This window comes from Copidosoma floridanum, unplaced genomic scaffold (genome assembly GCF_036245765.1).
Source record: "Copidosoma floridanum isolate Cflo_tuat_1 unplaced genomic scaffold, Cflo_Japanese_pri ptg000021l, whole genome shotgun sequence".
Lineage (NCBI taxonomy): Eukaryota > Metazoa > Arthropoda > Insecta > Hymenoptera > Encyrtidae > Copidosoma > Copidosoma floridanum.
This window is the reverse complement of record NW_028321898.1, coordinates 28399100-28422636: the sequence shown is the minus strand read 5'-3', so window position 1 is coordinate 28422636 and position 23537 is coordinate 28399100. Positions and strand designations below refer to the sequence as shown.

Sequence of the window (23537 nt, the reverse complement as noted above, 5' to 3'; positions counted from 1 at the left end):
AAGCTCCCCCTTTTCAGCCGCAAGCTCGGGGGCTTTTGCGCGCGTGCGGTCGGCTTTTCTCTACGCTCGTTTCCTCGGGTTTTGGGGCTCTGCCCGAGGGAGAAAACCCCCCGACCGCGCGCCCTGTAATTTACGCGCTGGTCTAAGAGCTTTCGCTCTCTCTCTCTCTCTTCTTGGCTGTGCTTTTATTTTTCTTGCCGACTCGTTTTTTGTCTTCTTCTTACTTTTAGGGACCGTTTAGAGGTGACGGGACGCAAAGTTCCAAGTGATTGTGTCAAGTGCTGCTTTGTGGTGAGGTTTCGGGCTGGTGTCCGAGTCACGAGTATTAATTCAATTGAAAATGATTTTTATTATTTAAAGACACGACAAAAGTATTGGTATGAACATTTTTTACCAACTACCTCGAGCATCGGCACTCGTCCGTTAACGAAAATACCTAATAATTAAAAAGTAAAAAATAACTTCAAGTTTAAAATAAAATGAAACAACAGCCACCTCTACAAACGGTATCAATCACAGCAACGATCCCTTCAGCTCTTCCACATGTATACGATGATACACCATCCCGATCGCACCCCACCGCTGATAAACCAGTGTATATATATATATATGAAATCCACGTGCTCGCATCCATATATATATACGTATATACGTACCCATCAGGAAATGCCATACGCCAGTCGTATATATACGCTTATGTACCAACGCCACATCCGCGCAGTATCACCCATGTATATATGCGTGCGTGTTTGCGTTCTCCCGTGCGCAATCTGCTCTCTCGGCCGCACATCAGCCCCAACCTCTTCCCTTTTTTTTTTTTTTTTTTTTTTTTTTTATTACCATTATCGAGAGTAGGGTGTACGGGAGACTCGCGCGTACAGCTTATCCCGGCGCGCGATTGCAATAACAGCTGCGATTCGCCGATAAGTGTGCGATAATAACGCCGTGTTTGCACGTACGGGGCTCCGGAGGCGATAAATAATAGCCCGGGCTACGAGAAAAAAAGAAAATGATCGGTCTCGTTGTCGTTTTTTGTTCCGCCCGATGCGCCGTACGCCTCCCGTGGGATTGCCTTTCTCTCTCTCTCTATGCGTCCCATTACACGCACTTCGGGCCGGAGCGCTTTTTTGAAAGATCTCACGCCTCTAACAACAATAATACTCATCCCCGTGTGTGTATAGCCCACAGGGACTTTTTTGTAAGGACAGAGTGCCAAGATATCCTTGTGCATTCGCATTTGGGGACGGTCTCTGGGTGCCATATAGACACTCTCCTTTTTTACTTTACTCCGTAAGTAGGTAATAGATGCAGGGTCGGTGTTTTCCGACTTCCGATTCTACTTCTGCGGCAAATCGAGTGAAGTGTCGAGACTCTTTTTACGTATACCTCTCCTCCCACTGGTGCTGGAATACTTTTTATTTCTTCTCAGTTTCCGCTCCCCCCGGGACATTATTACACGCTCCTCGGGATTTTATAGTCGCCGGGGTTTCCTGTTTACCCCCGGCTCGCGAAGATTTTCTTGCACGTTCTGGGTGTGTGTACGTACTCAACTTTATTGTTTGGCAGGTCCTATGTCATAATCGGTGCTCCCTTGGACGACTCGAGTAGAAAACAAAGTGTTTTGGGAAGCCGAGCTATTTCGGGAGCTGCTCCATTAAATGCATGTACCAGCGTAATTGGCGAGTAATTTTGTGGACTCGAGTGATCGAGGATGCCCCCCGAGACGCGGAATTGTAAATTCAGAAGCTAACTGGCAGAGGAGGAAACCGGATACCGAGAAACGCGTCGTAGAGACCCGCGCTATTTCTGCCTTTGGGACGATACCAGGTAGGTGTCGGTATTACGTGTAATACATCTGGTTCTCGCAAACTCGTGCATGTGGATCTTGTAGTTTTGATATTTGACACGCGTATACTTTTTGCCGGCACTACGAGTAAATTCAATCATGCCGTCCCACCGGGCACATATGGAGAATCAATTGAACTATCCCCCACAAGTTAATTTGGATTCCTTTTGTGGGGTATGAGTTTTACCCATAATCAAAGTTACGATCAATGCATCAACAGCTTCGAGTATCGGTCACCCTAGACGACGATTCCAACTTTGTCACCTTCTTTTACTTCTCCTGGCCCGAGGGCTGCAAAGAGAAAAACGAACTCCTTTGCCATGCCTTCCCCCCGGTGTACCCTTGCGGTGCACTTTAAACTTCGCTCTTAAACGTCTCGCTGGAGCCGAGCCAACCCCAACTGTATTCCGGAAATCCACTGACTACATGCAGAGTGAACGCGCGACATTCCCCAATTATGTCGCCCAATGACGAGGACGTGGTCGCGTCCATCATAAGCTGTCGCGATCAACGCGAGTTTGGACAGTTTGTTCCTTATTTTCCGCGACAGATGTTTGGCTTTGGCTAGTGCGAGTCCCAAGATGTCGAGGTGGTGAACGGGGAAACGGAGAAGGTATGCAAGTGTCGTACGATTATTTGCTGTTGAGGATCCGTTTCAAGGATTTTGTCCAAGTGAATTTGATCTTCATCGGAAAGCAGACCATCAAAAGTTGAATGTCCTTGGGGAGCTCGGAGGTTTTGCAACACCATTCAGGTCCAATATGTTGTATAATGTACCCCCACGAGCATATATACGCGGGCAGATGCCAGAGTTGTGGTCTCGTTTGGTGGCTCGGCGCGACCAACGGCCTGAAATTAATTACACCACGGCGTCCGGGCTAATTTAAATCGGGACTAATTGATCCTCCCGATATCGCACGAATCTTTGACTCCTCCCGCGCCACGTACATACTCGTATCTTCCCTCGACATCTCGATCCCTCCGCTGCGCGTCTATATACCGATCTCCTTGAATTTCTCCCCCGCCAGACTGGAGATCTCACTCGTTAGCGCGACGCCTATACTGTATACCCCTTTCTCCCCCCCCCACACCCCTCCTCCTGGTTTTCCCTCTCTTGAAACACATTCTGCGCTCCGTTCGAGGATTACGAAAGTTTCGTCAAAGTTGTATTACGGCGAAAATGGGAGGGACGCCGCCGCCCGTTCCAGAGATCGATCGGCGCCTCCTCCGTACACCCCGGCGCTTATTAGCTTTTAACTACTTTGCATCTCGGCTCCGAATTTTGGAGATCTTCCTCCTCCACCTCCGAGCTTGTGTTTATGGGGTCTTAGCGGGCGCGGCGACTGTTATCTCCTCTCCGCGTAAAACGAGCCGATCGGGTTGCACTCGAGTCGCCAAGGGGTCTCGTTCGACGTGCCGTGGGTTTGATACATAATGTAGGACGATATCCGAATACATTCGTACGTCACGAGGTACCAATCGATTTGCCTTTTTTTTTTTTTTATCTGCGTGGCTGATGGTTATTGCGATAAGGCGTAACTGATAGCGACGTTTTTAAATTTGGCTTTTTTAATTAATCATCATGAATGACGGATGATCAGTACCCCATTATGAAAGGTTGATTGTTTGGGTCTTTTACCGCACGATTTTAAATATCGTCTAAATTCATGTTTATTGAATGAGCAAAGGTAAACGTAGTAAATGCTTTAGGTATTCCGTTTGTGAGAAAAAAATGGTAAAAATTGAGAAAATTTATGAATAAAATTGTAAAAATGCTAAAATAAATCGCAGACAGCGTGAATCGTGACTGACATAATTATACAACTTTTACATATGTATTGTAGATGTTGATGTAATGAAAAAATATAAGACATCACCTGCAGCATTTTAAATCCACTTCCACGAAACAGGAGCGTGTAACGTGCATCGCGAGTTGGTTCTTGTCGACTATTTGATGGAATATTTGTTACGATTGCGAAACCAGCAACCAGTTGGGCTCACTATCGTTCGTAAGATCAAGCTGTAACAATATTTAAAATTGTGTCGTTAGATATTACGATTTTTAGATAAGCAGACGTAAGGTGGATGCAATGGCAGTACCGATGAAAAAAAACTCTCAAATAACGAGATAAACTCATTTTCGGGAGAAACACCCAATTTTGTTCAGGTGGATCATCACATGCGAGTAAGAAAAAAAAAATGTTTTCACGTCGTTTTTTGGTTCGATTACGTATGCGCATACGATTAATAATTTTTCCTTCAATAAAGATGAAATTCTCGAACTTAGGAATCCTCAAACAGAAGGTGCTTGATAAAAGTGTGGTCTTTTATCAGAGCACTTACTCGACTCGCAGACACAACTAATAATGAAACGATACCGAGCGCTTGTACATAAGAGACGACTGTCGGCATAAAAAGTAGTTTCATTCGGTGATTTCAGACTCTCCTTGCTTTCCGGGCTCAAAGTGTAGACGCTGAATTCATGAAAATGAAAGCAATAATATTCTTAGTGGGTGTGCTCGTGACTGTGCAGGCGTTGGCTCCAGTACGTATAAAACGATAATTTTGTACAGCCAAACCATATTCCCTTAGAAGTAATATTTTGATTAAATTTCACTTCATGATGTGTTCAAGACAAATTATTATGAAACAAAGATAAGAGAAAAGGCTAAGGATTTGATCACTCAACTAGAGAAGTCGACGGAAACGCTGAAGGATTTGGCACGCCGTGAAAGAGACATTTACCAAACAACATTTGCAAATGTCACTGAAGTGTCATCTGCTGTCGTCGAAGTTAATCAAGCGATAACTGCTCTAAAGGTGAATATAAATTTATTTTTTTCACGATTTGTGTTTATCACCACTTGACGAACAAAAACTCTAAAATACATATTTAAAAAAAATAAAATATTCAACAAAGAAAAAACTGAATGATGACGAAAAAAAAGGATTAGACGTGAGTCGTCTAAAGTCGTTTTTGGACCTACCGGTGAACGAGGTAATCTGTGAATTTGAGGCGCCAGTTAACGATGAAATCAAGAGAGGCAAAGTTTTAGTAAATCTCGCTGTACAGGCTTTGGAGGAGGTAAGTTATTTCGAATGTGTACGTATACATTGTAAAATATTTTGTTATGATTAACAATATTTGTCGCTTCTGCGAAGGAGGTCGAATCTATCAGCAAGACTCTGAATCCGAAAAATCTGGATGATGTAATAAAACAGTGCCATTTGTACCCTCTTTCGTGTCCAATAGACGATGTTAATTTCAACAAACGAATCGAAACGATGAAACGCTTGGTCAATTCTCTTGAAGGAGTTTCCGATCGAGTGCTGAACGAGGTGATCGAGACCTTGAAAGTTAAAGCATCCCACGAGGTTTTAAAGAAAATCATTGTACCCTTCATTAATTACGAGGATTTGTAATTGTTATTTGTGTCATGTTTTACGTACAATTCATAAACTAGCTTAGAACTGTTTTTAAGTGGTTTCATTAATAATGTTACCAACGACATCATTTCGTGTTATTTTTTATAATTTTTTCATAAAACTTAATAAAATTGTAGTTGAGTAACTTCTGAAAAACGTTACATGAAAATTATTCCTTGTTTTATTTTTATACTTCAAACTTTATGGTACACAGTTTTTAAGAATCCATCCTTGCTTATTATTCTGTCACTTTTTCATAAAACCCCGAGCTTTAATATTGAAAATTGTAGTTATTAGTAAATACTATTATGGAGAAGATTTAAATGTTGTGTATATAATCTACGAGCCTTGTATTATGTATACGAGATGTGTTTGATAAGTTTATTTCTGTACGTGTACCACTACACTTTTTTATACATTAACTGTTAAAAATTTAATTGATTCTTCTAAATTTAAAAAGTCATCGTGTAAAATACAAATAAAAAAAGTTTGGACGAAAAAATTCTATATTATCAATAGCACAGGTGTGAATTATGCACATCTGGCAACATTCAAATTTTACGTTTGTATGATTTAGTGTATGAAAGAAGATAAAAAGATGGTACATTTTCCACCTCGAATCATTTATGACGTAAGATATAAAACGAAGTATCTGGTGTGATTTTTACTTTAGTTCTAAAACCAATAATTCAATAAAAAAAAAAAATTCGTACCTCCTTTGTACCGCTAGAAGTTCTTTACAATAACACCAACCAGTTTCCGGGTACGTTCCTTTGCCTTACATCCAAAATAAGTAAAGAAAAAAATATCAACAGTAAAAAATCAAAATAACAGTAAGAAAAATATAATGCTCCCACGATCCTCTTGCAGGGCTGGTACTGGAATTCTATTTTTCGTCCATTGTTATGAATTTTTTTTCCCCCCTCGAACCGCAAGCTCGGCGCTCGTGAACGTCGCGCCCTACCCTGTCGTCCGTTGCGTCTTGTATACATACGTATCTTCTACACGATCGGTCGTATATAGCAAAGGACTGCACTCAAGTGACCCATTTGACTTCCGAGGGAGAGGTACTCAGGATTCCTCCTGTAAGAAACGCCAGTATTCGAGAAATAAAAGAAATAAATAAACAAACAGGAAACATTTAAGCGAGAGTTGCATGATAATCAGCTTTGACGCACGATATTCTATTTAAATTGATCGTTACCACGACTTGTCGTTTTTCTATAGTTTCTTTGTACTTCAACTTCAAATGGATATTACTTTTTTTGTCTTACTAAGGTGTGACGTGAATAATTCACTACTTATCTCTCCTTCTTACGTGTGTTTATTTTCAAACCCTGGACATATTTCAATAGGTAATATTATCTCACCCACACCTTCAATACTCCCTAGGAAATCACATGAAGTTAAAAAAAAAAATATATATTCTTGCAGCGTTAACTTTATGTAAAGAAAAGCTAAAAAAATGGCAAAATATGTTACGTATTTAGCGAATATTTAACATTCATACTCATATATTTTATTGAATTTCGTGCCTCAATTTAGATAAATTTTTGCTACAAGTGAAGTAAGAAGAAAATAAGGCTTTAGGGTTGAAATTATTTGGTAGTATGTTTAAACCATTTCACGTCATCACAAATCATATTATAATCATTGGAAATTAATAAGACTAGACAAAAACAAAAAAAAATATATGGAAAAAATTTAAGGAGAATATATTTAATTACTTTGCAAGTGTAAAAATAACTGATTTAAATGTAAATGGCCAAGTTACAATAAAATGATGGGCAATATACTTATCAACTAATTATTAACTGGAAACATCAGTACGCACGTGTGTATTAAGTTATATAAAAAAATTGCCTCTGGAAGTTTTCCTTATTGCAGTCGAGAAATAAAAGAGAAAACAGAGAATGAGAGTAAAAGTAACAAATACTTGAACCATAACTCCTCGCGAGAAAGAAGTTAATAAAAAAACTCCTGTCACTAAACTCCTTGTAAGAATCGTATTAATTTGGCGAGATTCGAGTAACCGAGCGCCTACGGTTAGATTAACAGCACTGCACCGGAGCTACTAACTTAACCGGCGAGCGAGGCGGCAGTTAACGGCTGAGAAGAGAGAAACGAGTGAGTGAACTCGACCCACCCTTTGTCTTATTTATTTCTTCGGTAGGACAATAAATTGCTGAGTCAATAAAAGATGCCGCAGGGACCTGCCCTTCCTGTTTTGGTATTCATAGCACATTTTATGGGCTTAAATGTGTTGCACTGGTTAAATAAGAAATATAATTTTTCATTTTACCTTCCTCAATGTGTTATTTAATGAATTATTGCTCTATTTTTATTATTATTATTACTATTATCATATGTTATATAATAATGATATTTAGATAATTTAGATTTAGATATTATGCATAACTCATGTAATTGTATAACACCTCGGTACATGTATTTGTTTTATTTCATTTTATTTTTTTCATCAAAAGTTCTAATTTTTTTTTCTATTACAATAGAAAAAATGTTTTTTGCTATAATAATTATTGGAATCCCTATTCTATTCGTATAGAGTTCTGTTTGTTTTACTATTGAACTTTAGAGAATAAAAACATGTGCACAATGTCATGTTGAAAAGGATATGGAGGATAAATAAAATACAAATGCACGAATAAATAAGAAAAATAAGGCCAAAGTTAGAATGGGAAGTAACGATGATGAAGTGCGAGGTGGGACCAAAAGGAGATAAAAAAAAAAAAAAGCGCGTAACAGAGTACAATGTCGGAGATCTTAAAAATTTTCAAGGGAGAAAGAGAATAGGTGTCCTGTGGCCAGGCTGCAAAAATATAAAAGACCCGGACAAGGGAGATGCTCTTTTTCAAGATTGGCTCGAGAAATGTGTGTGTGAGAAGAAGAAGCAGCAGCTGCTGGACGGCGAAATCCAGGGGATCGTATCGACTGAAGGAGGAGGTGGTAGAGGATGGTCGCGATAAATCGTTGAAAAAGGGAGACAAGAAGGACTGCGGCTACGGATTTGCATTTCGATCGTTATTTGTCTCTCGACGTGCTTCTCGGAAGCCAGTGGGTCGAACGAAAAAACTAGCGCGGATTTTTTTGGATGAAAAATAAAAAAATTATGCTGTCAAATAAATGATCCATGTGACTTTTTTCAAAGGTACACTATTGCTTTCTTACAAAGAAAAGAATTCATTTGTATTGTTTCAGGGTTTTTTTGAGATTAGAAATCTTGTTTCCAACAAATTAAACTTAAAACTTTCCCAATACTCTTCATGAAACTAATAAAACTCTGCGTAAGGGCAAGTAAGTGAAATATCCTTTTTCCTTCACTATTTTCTTTCTTTGTAGTTAAAAATGCAAAAAATAGAGAAAAATGTAAATAATTTTTTTTAACAAAGCTTGCGCTTCTATCCTTAGCAGTACTTGGTAATAATTATTTTACTTTCAATGACACACTTTTGATGTGGTATTTGTAGGAAGAAAAATAATTTCCAAAGCAAAAGGATGGAATAATTAGGTGGTAAATTTTTATGTGATATAACCAGTAATTTCACGACGGCTCAATTTACTCTCAATGTTTTCGTATTAGTAATTTATTGATCTCATTTAAGATTGCTGTAAACGATTATTAACTTTCACAGTTATACCATTTCGCATATCGATATAAACCGTGTGAAAGCCATTAAATTTTGCACTTTGAGGCGAGAGTTTAATGGATACTCTTTATTAGGTCAGTATTACAATTATTTATTATTTTCACAAAATTAATGGTAAATGAGTTTGAATCTTCAAAAAAATAAAACAGTAAAAATAATAAAATTTATCCAACTACTACATTTAACATTAGTATTTTTACAAATTTAGAATGTCGAAGAAAATTATGAAAAATGAAGTTTGTTTTGAAAAACTGCCATGCAATGAGTAAATGTATCGATAAATTATAATCATGAAATTTCTAAAGGAAAAGTTTAAAAAAATCAATCGCAAAAGATGTGTACAGCAAATGACAAACCATACGATATCCAGCAGATTAAGTAAGTAATCTGGAGTACCTAAAACCTGAATTGAAAGAAAGAAGACTCTAATTCCTCGCAGATTCGAGAAAAAAAAGTGTCCCCCCGTGTACCTTTCCTCGGCTACGAAAAAGAGACAAGTGTACAGGGGGAAGAAAAAAAAAAAAAATAACGAGCACAAAAAAGTCGCGCGAAACGTTTAAATCTCTTTCTCTTATTTACTCCTCTCGCGGGGGGATAACGTATAGCTAATCCCCGGGGAGGACTGCATTCTCAAGGATGCCGGGAGAGAGACAGCCGAGCGAATCGAACGTGCCGAGTGGGATGAAACAAAAAAAAAAAAAAAAAAAAAAAAAGACTCGGGCACGGCGTCAGAGAGAGAGGAAGAAAGGAAATCTCCGAGTTCACCAGACGAGAAGTAATAATAGCCACGTGGAATGCCCTCTATTCCACTTTTTTTTTTTTTCCCTCCTTTCTTCCCAAAACCCTCCATCTCGCGTTATCTCGTTCACCCCATATATATCCCATTGTGTACGCTCGCCCCTTGTGTACTTGCAACCCAAGCGGTTATTTGTTTAAGGCTCGGAATAACGTGTGCTCAGAAGTAATAGAGGCTCTTCGCGCGTCGGACGAGCCAATATTTTCCGATCGATTTTTTACGAGAGCTCTTTTTTCTTCGTTATTTGCCCCGCGTGGAGCTTGATCGCTTTAAAAGCACGGGGTTTTCGCTCGTCTCTGTGCTACGTGATTGGGCAAGAAGGGAGGTAGGTAGGGGTAGAGAGCTGTATAGGGCTAATAGGTGGTTCTCCGATGTCAAAGGGTGAGTTTGATTTGTTAGCTTTGGCTCTCGAGCTTTCCTGTGGCAAGCAGAGAGATCGTCTCTGTTTTAATATGAAAAACGCGGCGATTAGAGTCTCATCGAGGTGGATGGAGGGGAGGAGCTATAGGCAGTTGAGAGCTATATTGAAATTTTTTCGCCATTGTCAGGTTTAATGGGCATTTGTGCAACGATGCAAACAAATTTTAAATCATTATGACTACCATAACACATTACCAGAAAAAAACAAAAAAAATCGTTATTGATGATAAAGGTACAACAATTCGCAACAATCAAACTAATGTGTGTAAAAGTAAATGAATAAATAAATACCATATTGATGAGAAAAATATTATTAGTAACGCGACAATGATACATAAAGATATTCCAAACATCAAGGAATCGATGATGGAAATTCCGGTTGCATAACGCGTTTTCCACCGCCACCGGCTAAACAAATTATGCGTAATTTGAAATTCGTTTGAAATTCAATCGATACGCTGCTAACGCGACCTCGTGCATCCGCGTCTACATCATCCCCTTTCACTCTTTCCGAATGTGTACACGTATGTACGTACAAGCGGTGAAATTCGATGCGATGCAGTCGTATGTTTTGCTCTGCCGCAGGAAATATGAAAAAAAAAAAAAAAAAAAAAAAAAAAAAAACGGTATGGATGAAAATCGCTGAGGAATTCCGGTGAAATGGCGTTCGCTTTTGAATCTGATTTGGCACGGATCAATGAAAAATGGATGCGTCTCGCGATTTATGCTACCACGTTTGTTTAATGCCTCCGAAGGATACGATACATTTTTTTTCCTCGACATTTCCCGGAAAGTTGGCGCTTTAGGGTAATAAATTTTAATTTTAATTTTTCGAAAATGTTTTTGCATAAAAACGAAATAGTGGTTGTTTTAATTTCAAAATTGTTCCACAATCACTTTAAGCTTAGATAGTATATTTTCGTACATTTTACAGAGCGTCGAAAGAGGTATACAGTTTACCAACTATAGAATGGGCGAAATGTGGAGAGCAGCCGAGCGTAATTAATCCGTAAATGGAATCTCTGCCAACCTAATAAGTCCATACTGGCAAGTGGTCGATTAGCTGATGACCACAACAGTGTGTTGTTTAGGCACACGTATCCAACCTCGATGTACTCCAACTCCACTGAGGGTGAAATACACTGGATAGATGATCGGTATAGTGAAAACGATTGTTGTACAGGAAAGCAGGTAAAATTCTAAGGGATAAGTTGATCGTAAGCATTTTAGGGGCGCGTCAAGTATAGATTATAAAAATAAACACCACCTTGAGATCGAGCGGTTATTTATTGTACGTGCCGAGGTTGGCCGCACGACGACGCAACCGATCCCTAATCCGTTCAATTCGCAGCTAACGAGCAGGTCCTTTGTACCGATTAAATTCGCTCGACGGCACGGGCGTAACCCCTTTCCCCACGTGTCAAACATCATCGGCCGGAGTACACCTACGCGCGCACAACCCACCTCGTGATTCAAGATACGAGAGGCAGCAGCGTTCCGTCAAAATTACTCGGTCGTGAATTTCTACCTAATATATATACCTAAGCGCTATCGGTTCTTCTCCGAGTGTATAAACACGCGTACGGGCGGACACGGGCGCACCGAATACCTGGTGCTCCACGAGGATCGGTGCCTGGTCGAGCGGAAGACCGGATGCACGGGCTCTCTCTGCCATCCCGAATCGCCATGGAGATCATTAGCCCACAGGCCGATCCGTAAATTCTGCTTGGCTGGGTAATCGGAGCGGTTGATGTTTCGTTTGTATATCGAACATTCGTTGGGTTTCAATCATTTATTATTCACGTACGTTTTATAATAAATTAAAAATATATCATATGAATAAAAGAAAGGTATAGGATAAAAATTGTTAATTATGATGCCGATTTTTGATTTGAAGATAATTTGTATGAATTTTGTACTTCCAAGCATCTAAGACTCGACTGCGTGTAATACGTCGAAACCACACATGGCAAAATCACCCCATCAAAGGGGACATTGTGCAATAAATACCCAGTAAAACGATTTTCTGACTTTAGTCCATTAGTGCGTCCGTTTACTCGCCCCCGTATATTTTGTCGTCGACAATAACAGGTACACCATCTGCGTAATACACAGAGAGGGGTTGGTTGCGGTGGATTTGTATAGTGCTTTAATCAAGTTTGTATTCAACTTTGATGGAGTTAGGATGGGGCAGGGACGGGAAATTAGTCCCGAGATTTCCCACAAGTTTTGCATTACATGACATTAATCGTTATGCAAACACTATTCGAAATGTCCAGCAGTGGTGTTAAAACATTGTTTTTTTTTTTTATTGACTCCACGCTTGAAAAAGGAGAACTTGTATCTATATTTTTTTGCACGAATTAAAATAAACATAGAAAATCCGAGTGATTCTCTCTCGTGAGGAAAAATAAGCCCTCCTTAATTTGATACTGATTTAGAAAAGACCACGTGTCTCCGATTGCTCTTTGTGGCACCTTTACTCTGACAACCAAGCTGTGTCAGATGACACGGCACACTTGCTTAAATGAAACACTTTAATTTGCCATACTTGAAACTCTTGAAATTCAGAAAACAAAGTGAGCGAAAAAAAACATATAGTATACAAACTCGTTTCGGCGAATGAAAAAAATGAAATAAATAAAACGTCAAAGAAAAGCAGTCATTGATGAAATTTCACCCACCGTTCCTCGTTCACACTCCAGTACCGCGATACATCATCGATCGAAACGTATACAGCTAAACACAGAGACAGTCGGCTCGTTGAAATGCAAAAACAGTTCGCACGTGACTGCACGTTAGCGGCGAATTAAAAGGCATCGTGACACGCATCGTGCTCTCACAAAAGAACCGATCGAAGAGCGAAAAATCAGTCCTCTTTTTCAGTGTGTACAATACATCCATGCAGACATATACATGTGAAATACACAAACGTCACTCGACTCGAACCGATTGAATCGTTATTACCCCCGTGTAATCGTCGCGATCGTTGCCTCGTTTTTCGCGCCATTGATTCGGGCAAAAGAGATGACAACGATCAAGCGCACCAGCCAGTGACGAGCGATCGGCAGTAATAATTGCGCGAGGCAAAAAGCCAGCCAACCGGCGCGGTCGGAGCGTTTAAGAGGTGCAAATTAATGCGTGATGATATAATTGAAGGGACGCCCGGTGATTTAACGCTGGCTCTATGGACTTGGTATATATATATACCTATAGGTCCAACGGGGAAAAGTGGTTGGCCGTGGAATGGTCGAGTGTTGGTACGAATAATGGTATTTATTTTCAAAGCGTTGAGATCGGCCGATTGATAACGGGGAGGAAGCACAAGGTGGTTGTTTCATTTTCTTTTTTTTCAGGCGAGAGAAAGGAAATACGTTCCATGGGAAATTGTAATGGCTGTCAATTTCACCTCTGACGTGCCGTCTGTTCGAGCCGCCAATGTATGATTTTAGATGTAAATATGGCCGATCATACCGATTTTCTGTAAGAGTTGAGACAAACAATGAATAAATAATAAATGAAGAAAAGGCCACACGCTCCAATTGTTCCTAAAATACGCAAACATAGCGTGCGAAAAAACACACTCAAGTATCTCGTCCGAATAAATCATCGGCGCACTGTGCTCTCGCTCACCCCCTCGGCGCACCCGAACGCGAGTAAAACATCCGGTGGTAGCTCTAACCGAGTGATTAATTTGATACCACGTCCAAGTGCCATTAAAATACTCGGCCGCGCGCGAACAAATCGAGTTAAGGGCACACGGCGAGCTCTGCTCGAAACAAGCTGCGCTTTCGATCATTTTTCGAAGCTGCTGTATACACACGGCAAAGTCATCTCGCGCACCCGGTGCGAATAATTTACTTCGCTCTTGAATGCGTTCTCTCGCGCTTGTGATATGTTTTTCTTTTTCTTTTTTCCCATGTTCTTGTCAAGCGTAGACGCACGTGTACGTGTCGTACAGGTAAAACGCGGGAGAGGAAGAAACAAACCCAATGGAAAGAGAAACACGTCGAGCAAATTAAATTTTTCACGCCGGGCGTATACACGTTGCTGTTTGCCTTGGCCGCGTGTACCTGCTTTGCCGTGGCTCTTGAGAAACGACGCGAATCGTGTACGGATGTAAATACAATAAACGAAGATAAACTTGGATCACTCAGGCTTGTGTTAAAACAATATCGTCCAAGAGCTGTGATTGTTATTTTTTTTTTGCAATGCGCACGTGACTGTATAGCCTATAGGGAAACAGTCTTTGGCTATTTAGCTCGTAAATTTTACGTAAATGCAACAGCAAACGCGAATGAATACAATGGTGCTTCAATCCACGTAATTGGCTCAAGATCGTCGGTAGTACGGTTTTTTTTTTTTTTTTTTCTTCAACCGAAATCTCTGCGTTCTTTCATCCGGCAAGAAGCCATAAGCCCTGTAAGTGATTACGAGACGAGTTACTCAACGAAGACTAATAACCGTGTACCCGTCGCGAGGTCATTTAATATTTATCATCCGCGAAATTGGCAGTGCCCGAGGCAGCGAGTACTCGATCATCTCATGGATTACGCGCAACATGTGCACACACCTGTGCCAACAAATTTGTGTTGGTCGATAACTTTGCTGTGCAAAGACACTGTGTGTATGTGTACCCTATTGAAATGATGAATATTCGTGCTGTGCTTTGGTGAGATAAGCGGGGGTAAAAAGTTGCAGTTGAGTTTGAAAATAGTTGCCGTTCCGGAACAACGGGGTATTTTTCACTGTGGAAGCTATTTTTCAAACATATTGGGTTATTAATAATTTGAATGTTTGGCCTGCCGTTTTTTTTCACGCCTATTGATTTTCTCGGCGATTACATGAGACAAATTGTCGCTGACTTTTGGTGTTTGAAGAGCGTTTGTTTTCTCTTATCGCACTTCACGCTTTTAAATGTGAATTTTTATTAACGAGCACATGTGTGTCTAACTTGGGTGCTGATACTTTTTCAATTTTCAGAAAAATCTGTGCCAAAATCACAGTGCGTTATTCAGCTGAAAAAAAAATTGTTTACCATTATAACACATTAATTTCACCAATAACAATCTATCGAAATTTTAAAGACCTAAAATTTTAGAAAAACAAAGGTCCAATGTGTATTTTAAAAAGTATTTAAATATTCGTACGGCAAACAATTTACGATAAACTTCAATATCTAAAATGTGTTTTATAGTATTCTAGAAAAAAATTTTTTCAATTTTTGTACGGTAAATAATGATAAGTGCATAATTTTTTAAGCAAAATTGTAAAAAAGTGTTCAAAAATTCATGAATTCGCTTGAAAAATGCGTCTGAAAAACAACAAAAACATAGCCTACGAGAGAACACGAGTATGAAATGCCGTTGTCGTTCGCAAAGCAGTGGACAGTGACGTTTTTGGCAGACGCTATTCCTGCCCATGCAGCTGCTGTGTCGAGCTGATTCCGATATCTGAGATCAAAGGATGCAGTATTGGCAATATCGATAATAAAAGTGAACCGATAGTGGAGAAGAGAGGGAGGGCGGGCGGAAAATAGGAGATACTGGCTCTTTGGTCGTCTGCCAATTATTGATTATTGAGGTACAGCGGACGTACATGATATGGCTGCTGATTCGACGAGTTTAGCTATATGGTTCTCTAGTCCTGAAATTGGATTCTTGGGTAGAAACAGCTGAATAATTGAAAGGAGCCGATAAACGGTTTATTTCCACCGTCCCCTGTCAATTTTCTGCTTGTAAGATATTTATTTCGATCAATAAATAAAAATGATATTTTCGATCGATTTTGTATATTTTACCTTGACGTGATATTTCCTTACATGTTATGTTTATGGTCATAGTAAAATTTATCGTAACAGAACATAAAAAAAGGAATTATTTTCACAATTGAGAAATGCGAACGATGAGGTGGAAGTCGAGTGAAAAATATTAAAAAAAATATTTTTACGACCGTGGCGAGAAATTTTTAATGGGAGTTAAGAACAATAAGACTTGCAGATATTTAATTAACATCATGCATATTGTTCGTCTAGTCTTATGCAGTTTGACACTAGTTGTAGAAAATACCACTATAACATTATTAAAAGTAATTTTAACCAGCTGAGTTAAGATTATAAGTATAGTATACGTACTTAACAAGTATAGATATTTATTTGCATTTATTGAATAGAAATTTTTAATTTAAAAAATTCTAATCACGCCAATATTTTTTTATTCATTACAGAGCAATGCCGCAAATGTCGAGCAAGCACTCGAAGGCTGAATCTGATCAAATACTGCAAACGAGATTATGGTGAGTTTTTCTCTTACATTTATTTAAGAAAAACAAAAAATTACCGTAGAATCATCGTGTATGAAAAATAAATGAAGAAGGAGCTGGAATAAATAAAATTAAAAAAAAAAACTCATGTTATTTAGGAGAAGTTGAAACCATAAGTTTAACTTACAGTAGCATGACTGCAAAGAAAAAAAAATACATAAAATATTAGGTGGTTGTTTACATCCCAACTATATTATAACATGGTACAGCTACTTCATTAAATAAAATGTAACTAAAATTTTGTGAAAAAAAGTTCTTATTTTATTAACTTAAAAATAAATTCATAATCGTAAAAAAAAAATTCATACAGAAAAATGTTCTTAACTCTTTGTAGTAAAAACCCCATCTCTTTGAAAAGTGCCAATGAACTTTTAACAGTGACCATCCTTTACTTTTACCAAATCTGAAATAAAACACAGATATAATGTCAGATACATATAACATACAACTATCTATGTGTATATCATTTATATTTTTACATCAATGCATATATACCTCATAATGAATTACGAATAATTCTCGATTTTACTAAAATACAAATCATTCCTTACTATTAAAAAAATTTGATGATTTTTTTTCATTTAAATCATTCTTCTAACTGTAAAAAACAATTCATTTTTTTAATGAACTTTTTAAATTATAATAGATAGAGCATTTTTTTCGCACTTAAATGATGTTTTTATCATTTGACTACAAGATGATAGTTCAACAATTTTACTTCGAGCTGTAAAAAAAGTGTCGAATAATAATCTTCCATTTTAATTTTTGGACTATTTTTAATTGAACCTCACATTTTTTGATAGATTCTAAATTGTTAAAAAACTCATGGAAAAAAAAATTTTTTCGATTGAAGGGATCTCTGAATGTTAATTAAAAATTTTAAAACATCCTTATTGTTAGATTATTCTTAAGTGGAAAATGAGATTTTACCCAAAGATTTCGTAAAATCGAGAACTATTTTAAAATTCATTCTAAATTAACCATTTACAGTTAATACATAGTACAAAATAATTAGTACAAATAAAATTTTTTTAAAAGTTTTCTTACCATCCCTCTTCAAGCATTTTTTCGCACACTCCAGCATTTTTGCATTTGAATAAGTAGCTCCATTACTTGCGCAAATCGGTACGTACTCCATCGTTGTTACACAAGGACAGTCTGGCCCTATACCATCGTCATGAGGATGGTCATGCTCCTCGTCAGCCTTGACGACGTTGAAAAGCAGCACTAAATAATTAAATTTACGAGAATTTTTACAAATTTTAACTTTGGTTAGTACTTATTAGAAATTCGTACAATTTGATTTATGAACAAAATCTAATAAAATTATTCAACGTGTGTTCCAAAAAAAATTAGATTTATTTATAACACGAGTTTAAACATGTTACGTGCGGTCACTAAGCCCATCAGGTAAATTGCACATAAATTTAGAATGAGGCAACGCATGAGCGACAAGTACGCCCAGCTCTAATAAATTAATAATAAATAATTAAAAATAGTTAAACAATTTAATTTAAAATTAAAGTAAAAAGAAAGGCCGTTTAAGTATACGTAACTTACCGGTGGCCAACAATAAGAGAATAGCTGTGAACTTCATCATTGTAAGAATTGTATGAACTGTAATAGAGACTGTGGCAAAATATTATTAATATATGTGTATTTCTTGCTACTTGGAAAGCAGATGCTGCATTGAATCCCAAAGTCGACTGAGACGCTGGTTTTATACGTGCGCGCGTCCGTGGAAAATATCGTGTGGCCCCTATTCCCCCCTCACTAGTGTTAACTTTTATTCAAAGATAAATTCACGTCAAAAAGTTAAGTGATAATTTCTAAAAACCTCAGGAAGCCGTTGTTTTTAATTTCGTTCGGTTTCTTATCATTTGGGTAAGATAGATTTTTCTTGTTTTTTTGCCCGGTGCTTTGCTTCAAAAATTAACATCTATTTGATATTAAGTTGATTCATCGAATCAGCACGTGGTGTAAACTACACACATGGACTCAGCGTATTCTAGTTTCAAGCGGCTATAAATCGTGTGGAGGAAAACTCGGACATTACGCAATATTTGATTACCACTGGATTTTTACACTCTTCACGTGACTATTAAAAATCAGTTTTAGTGTCACCTAGATCTTAGAGTACTGTAGATATACTTTATTACAATTCCTGTTTGTAATTTCAAACACGTTTAAGTGCATGTCTATGGAAAGATTGGTGAAATGCATTATTAAACATGATGTTGCGCTATTAGTTTCTTTGCATTACTCTGGAAATTTTTGCTCCAAAGTTTAAAAAAATTAATTAAAATATCAAATACAAGCCAAATGTAGGCAAAAGTTAAGTATTACATCCGGTAAAATAATTGGTTTGTTGTTTTAGTGGATATAATATCGAAGTATTTATCTATAAAAAGCAACAAGTCATCCAAAGAAAAAACATTCCTCAAGGTGATTTTGAATTTAAAGAATAGCCAACGTTGCAACACGTCGTTGGGTAATTTATTGTTTTATTTTTAATTTACAAGATTTTTTTTTTAGAAGTGGCATAATTACTTTGAGGGTTACGAGGACCAAAGCTTAAAAAAATTTAATACTGAACTAACGAAACAGGATTAAAAAAATAATCATTGATGTTACTTATTGTTAATTAGTATGATTATGTTTATGTGTTTACATCAAGATTAAAAATTAAAGAACGCAAGGAAAATGATATGAAAAAACTTTCCTAATTAATTTAGCAAGGTGACTATTAACTTTACGATCAGTTTGTTGACTTATTTTAATTTTCAATATGATAATTATTTTCAATTTAAATTGACACTAATTTTTTTCATGTTGCATATTATAGCAGAATACTATTTTAGCTTGCTCTTATTCAAACAAATTTTTTTGGCTGTTAACTAAAAAACTTGTTACGTGTAAAATGTGTACGCTGGTAAATTTGCTCTTGTGTCATCATGTTATGCTTGCGGTACAAATTATCTACTTCGTATCCGACGATACAAATTAATAAATCTATTATATCTAGTGAGTTCACCCGTAGCTATCACCCATGGGTACTGTCTGTCTTTGTCTTCCGTAACACGCGATTTTAAGAAGAATATTTCATGTATGTGAGTCATGGCTTTGTCCAACTGCAACAGTAAATGTTTGTCCATCCAAAACCGAAATGAAAATATCAATTACAACATACAAAAAAATATTTAATGGCAAATAATTTTTTTTGCCATTATTTGATAAAAGAAAAATGTATCCTGTAACCAATTGTAAAAATCTTAATGTTTCACCTATTTCATCAGGGACGGAAAATCTTATAAATTTCCAATTGTTTTTCATTGCTTCGTAAAAAAATGGAAACAAATAAAGTTACTGCCAACATTTCGATTGCAATAAAAAAAATCACCTCATACCGACAGCCGTGACCACAGTTACGAAAGGCATCGGTGAGAATCATAGAAGCATGCGGCGAGTCTTAAAAGATTCAAGACGCGAGACAAGGGGGGAGAATCGAAGGGAGAATTGAAAGAGGTGTCGGGCGATCGGTAAAAGATACACACACTGCAGGAGAGGAGAGGAGGTGAGGCAAAGGAAAGAAAGAAAGAGAGAGCCGACGAGAGAATGAAGAAAGGCGAGGGCGAGCGAGAGAGGAGATAAGACGCGGGGCCGTCGAAGTATGCGAGCGAGGAAAAAAGCCGGGCGAGAAAATGAAAGGCTCGCAAGCGCTCGTCAATAATAGAAAGGCATGCTTTTGAGAAAGTTTTTCGAAGCGCCAAACCTCGCGCGCCAGCCGCTCAGGAGCCTCGACGTCTCTTCCGTTCTGTTTGATTCTCCTTCGATGCTCGTGGCTTATAATAATGATGACTGTTTCTCCTGGTGGTACAAGTATGCGTGTGTGTCTTTGCCGGCTGCTTGTTTTGATTCGCATTTTATCAGTTCTCCAAGCGATCGACTTAAAATAGAATGATCCTCAGGGGTTTTTGTTTCTTTGGTTTTGCAAGGGGGCTCAATTTTGAAGAGCGTTTTTTTACCTTAATTTTTTGGGCTATTAAGTAGTCGATGAAGATTCCTTGGTTTCTTTTTGGTGTTCTAAAATTTTTAATATTTATTACCTATTAAAAAAAAAATTTAACTATTTTCAAACGTACACGTGATTAATGAAAATAGAAATAAGTCTAGGTTCAATGATCTATTCTCAAAACTATGAACAATATAAATTTTAAAATGTCATTTTGATCGGGGATTTTTCGAAATATTAAAACTAATAAAATTTTATTACAATGAAACATTGCTCATCATTGGATTAAACAAAATTATCTTCTTATCTTTAAAGTGTTTTATTATCAGAACCTTACTCTTTCCCCCAAAAATACTGAGAAACAATTTTTAATTAGTCACTAAGTAATTTCTCTTGAATTTTAATTTTTTTTTTATTTTCAAGATTAAGTTTAATCCTTCCTGATGGGACGGGAAAAACAAAAACAAAGAATTCGTTAAGCTTTCAAACATTTAAGTCCAGCAATAGCTTATAATGCAAAGGACATCAGCTATGTTTAAAAAAGTTACAATGTACTGGCGAAATCATGTGAAATAACGTTGTTAAATTTAATGTATAAATTATTTTGAATAATGTTTTTTTTATTTTTAAAAGTAACGTTATTTTAATTAATAGTATACAACGACATGATTAAAAAAAAAAACTTTTTGTTTCGGTAGCTCTAATGGCTCGAGTAACGGACAGATACAAGAAGATGAACGACGGATCGTCAGTATCTCCTGGCAACCCCGCGAATTCCTGGATGAAATTCTCCGTCAACGTCGTCACAATTTTTAAGAGAAGTCGGGACTCGAGGATCACCAAAGGATACACCCCATTGTACGTGCACTCGACCGATCTCGCGTGCAAGTGTCCCAAGATCAAGCCAAATCAGTGAGTGTAAAAAATTTCACGTTTATCGCATACAAACATCGCAAATTGTATTTGTCAGGCGTAAACAAATTTTTCTTGACTCTTCCACATTTGCTGGAATCACTTATTATTTAAATCAGTTAAAACTTGTCACATGCGCATGAAATTATTAAAAAAAATTATTAGAGCTAAGCTGAACATGTTCGCTGTAACTCATTTTTATGTATTAAAAATCTTATCTAATTTAATGCATGTACTACAGTATATTTTCAGAATGAAAACGAAACAGAGAGGCAAAAAAATCATACGAAAAATGTTTGCGATTTCAGGTCATACTTGATCCTAGGCATGGAGAGCGACAGTCCGGCCAAGGACGGCCTAACAGTCACGGAAAGATCCATCGTGATCGAGTGGCAGGACGAGTGGAGCCGCAGGATGCGCCGCTTCGAGCGCCGCGGAGCGAGATCCTGTCATTGAAGGGGCTCCGGTCAGCCGTGCCGGGACACTCATTTACACAGACCACACATGTAACCTCCATTTGACACGCATCAAACGATCCATACATCATACCCACACCCAACAAACTACGAAACTTACACGTCGTGTTTTAATTTTTACAACGCGGATGATGAAAAATGTTTAAAAGGAGTCGGGAGGAAGCACGATTATTTCTTTGTATCGGAAAATTCGTATATTTTTTTCAAAAAAGCCGAAAAGCAAAAAAAAGCGGAAAAAACACAAACGTTTTTTGTTTCTCCCTAAGAGTTTTAACGAAGAGGCGGAAGATATGGGGCACAATCGTGACGTTGGGATGGCAATACGGCGCCAGATTGACGCTTGCGCTTGTCCTCGTTTTTCCCTTCAGCGTTTGAAATGAAGAAAGATCAAGAAAAGTGCAAGCTAGCGAAGTGTCCAATTATAATTAGATCATTGTGTGTGAAATTATGACTGGTTTAAAAAATAATTTGTTTTTTTTTTCAGAAATCCGAGATTACGTATCTGTTTATCGTATTTATGAGCTATTTTTATGATTATTTAGCGAACTTTTGACACTGCAAACTTTCTTCTTTATTTTTCTTGCCAAAAATTATTATTATGTGTAATAATAATAATAATAAAAAAAACAAAAACCGATAGCATTTTTTAAAAACAAATAATGTCTGTCTCGCAATGGCTACATATTTATTTATTGTAATAATATCACCGGTACAAATATACCGATGATCGCGCGCATGACTTTATACACATGTAAACGAGATATTCGACTATTATACATGCGTCCGTTAATGTAGATTTTCTTGTACATTTTTTATATAAGTACATAATAAATCGTCAGATAATTATTAAGAAACTAAGAGGAACAACATGAAAACATTTCATCTGAGAAAAAGATTTCACCTCATATGTGATGACACATATCGATTTTTTAAATGACGTCATAATAATATTAATAAAAATCTCAGATATCCGTTAATGGAAACTATGCCAACAATGAGACATTGTATTTTCACACTTAATTTTATCGAAAGAGCCATCACTACAAAATAAAAAAAGATAACAGTGAGTTGGATGACTTTTCTCAGAGCGTATTTCCTTTTACAATGAATATTATCATAAATAAATGAGCGAACGGTTATTACCTAAAGTAGATCGCAAGAGCAAAGGCTCGAAGTGCCAATTTCCACGAAAGGCCATAATAATACTTATACGAAAAGTTAATGAAACCGATGGAAACTTTTTAAGGTGTGTCTTGAAACTGCGTAAACGCAATTTTTTTTTTTTTGTATTACATAAAACGCTTCCATCAAGGCCTTTACTGGTGACTGAATATCACTCCTTACACATGTTAGTGTGGAAATGAAGCGACTTCGTAGGCCATGAAGAATGTTCAGTATATTAAATTTACAAAGTCTTATATGTACAAAAAATATATTTTATAGAAAAATAATTTTTTTTTTGTTTTATTGTACGCAAAGTAAATTTGATTCAAAGCTTATTATTAATGCGATGATTTATATTTTATATAACTAATCGAAATTTTTCTGTGCATGTCCGAATGCACTAATGAATTTTGTAATTGAATATAAAACGTGGAACATTTGGCACATCCTTTTTTGTACTAACGTATTATGAATATTTAATATTTATTACAAAGCA

At 37.2% G+C, this 23537-nt stretch overlaps 2 protein-coding genes across 4 annotated transcripts in view; one reads left to right on the top strand and one right to left on the bottom strand.

The window, feature by feature from the left end:
• The window catches only part of LOC106642508 (netrin-1), a 158514-nt gene extending 135291 nt beyond the window's left edge, over positions 1-23223 (top strand). For all 3 annotated transcript variants that reach the window (XM_089594117.1, XM_089594116.1, XM_089594115.1), the window contains 3 exons: positions 16382-16450; positions 21188-21401; positions 21710-23223. In XM_089594117.1, coding sequence (XP_089450243.1) covers positions 16382-16450; positions 21188-21401; positions 21710-21857 — 431 coding nt within the window. In that variant the 3' untranslated portion in view covers positions 21858-23223. The remainder of the gene's footprint in view (positions 1-16381; positions 16451-21187; positions 21402-21709) is intronic.
• LOC106642550 (PI-actitoxin-Avd5a-like) lies at positions 16724-18215 on the bottom strand. Its single transcript, XM_014357364.3, has 3 exons — positions 18038-18215; positions 17525-17704; positions 16724-16880 (listed from the first exon to the last, which is right to left on the bottom strand). The coding sequence occupies exons 1-3, from the start codon at positions 18075-18077 to the stop codon at positions 16849-16851; spliced, it is 252 nt and encodes an 83-aa protein (XP_014212850.1). The 5' UTR covers positions 18078-18215; the 3' UTR covers positions 16724-16848.
• Positions 23224-23537: the final 314 nt, after the last annotated feature.

What these genes read in the sequence shown, in the direction of transcription:
- LOC106642550 (XM_014357364.3), bottom strand. Translation starts at nt 18,077, where the DNA reads ATGATGAAGTTCACAGCTATTCTCTTATTGTTGGCCACCG. An exon ending in TCTCTTATTGTTGGCCACCG is followed by an intron (nt 17,705 to 18,037) that starts GTAAGTTACGTA and finishes TTAATTATTTAG; the next exon opens with TGCTGCTTTTCAACGTCGTC. An exon ending in AAAATGCTTGAAGAGGGATG is followed by an intron (nt 16,881 to 17,524) that starts GTAAGAAAACTT and finishes GTTTTATTTCAG; the next exon opens with ATTTGGTAAAAGTAAAGGAT.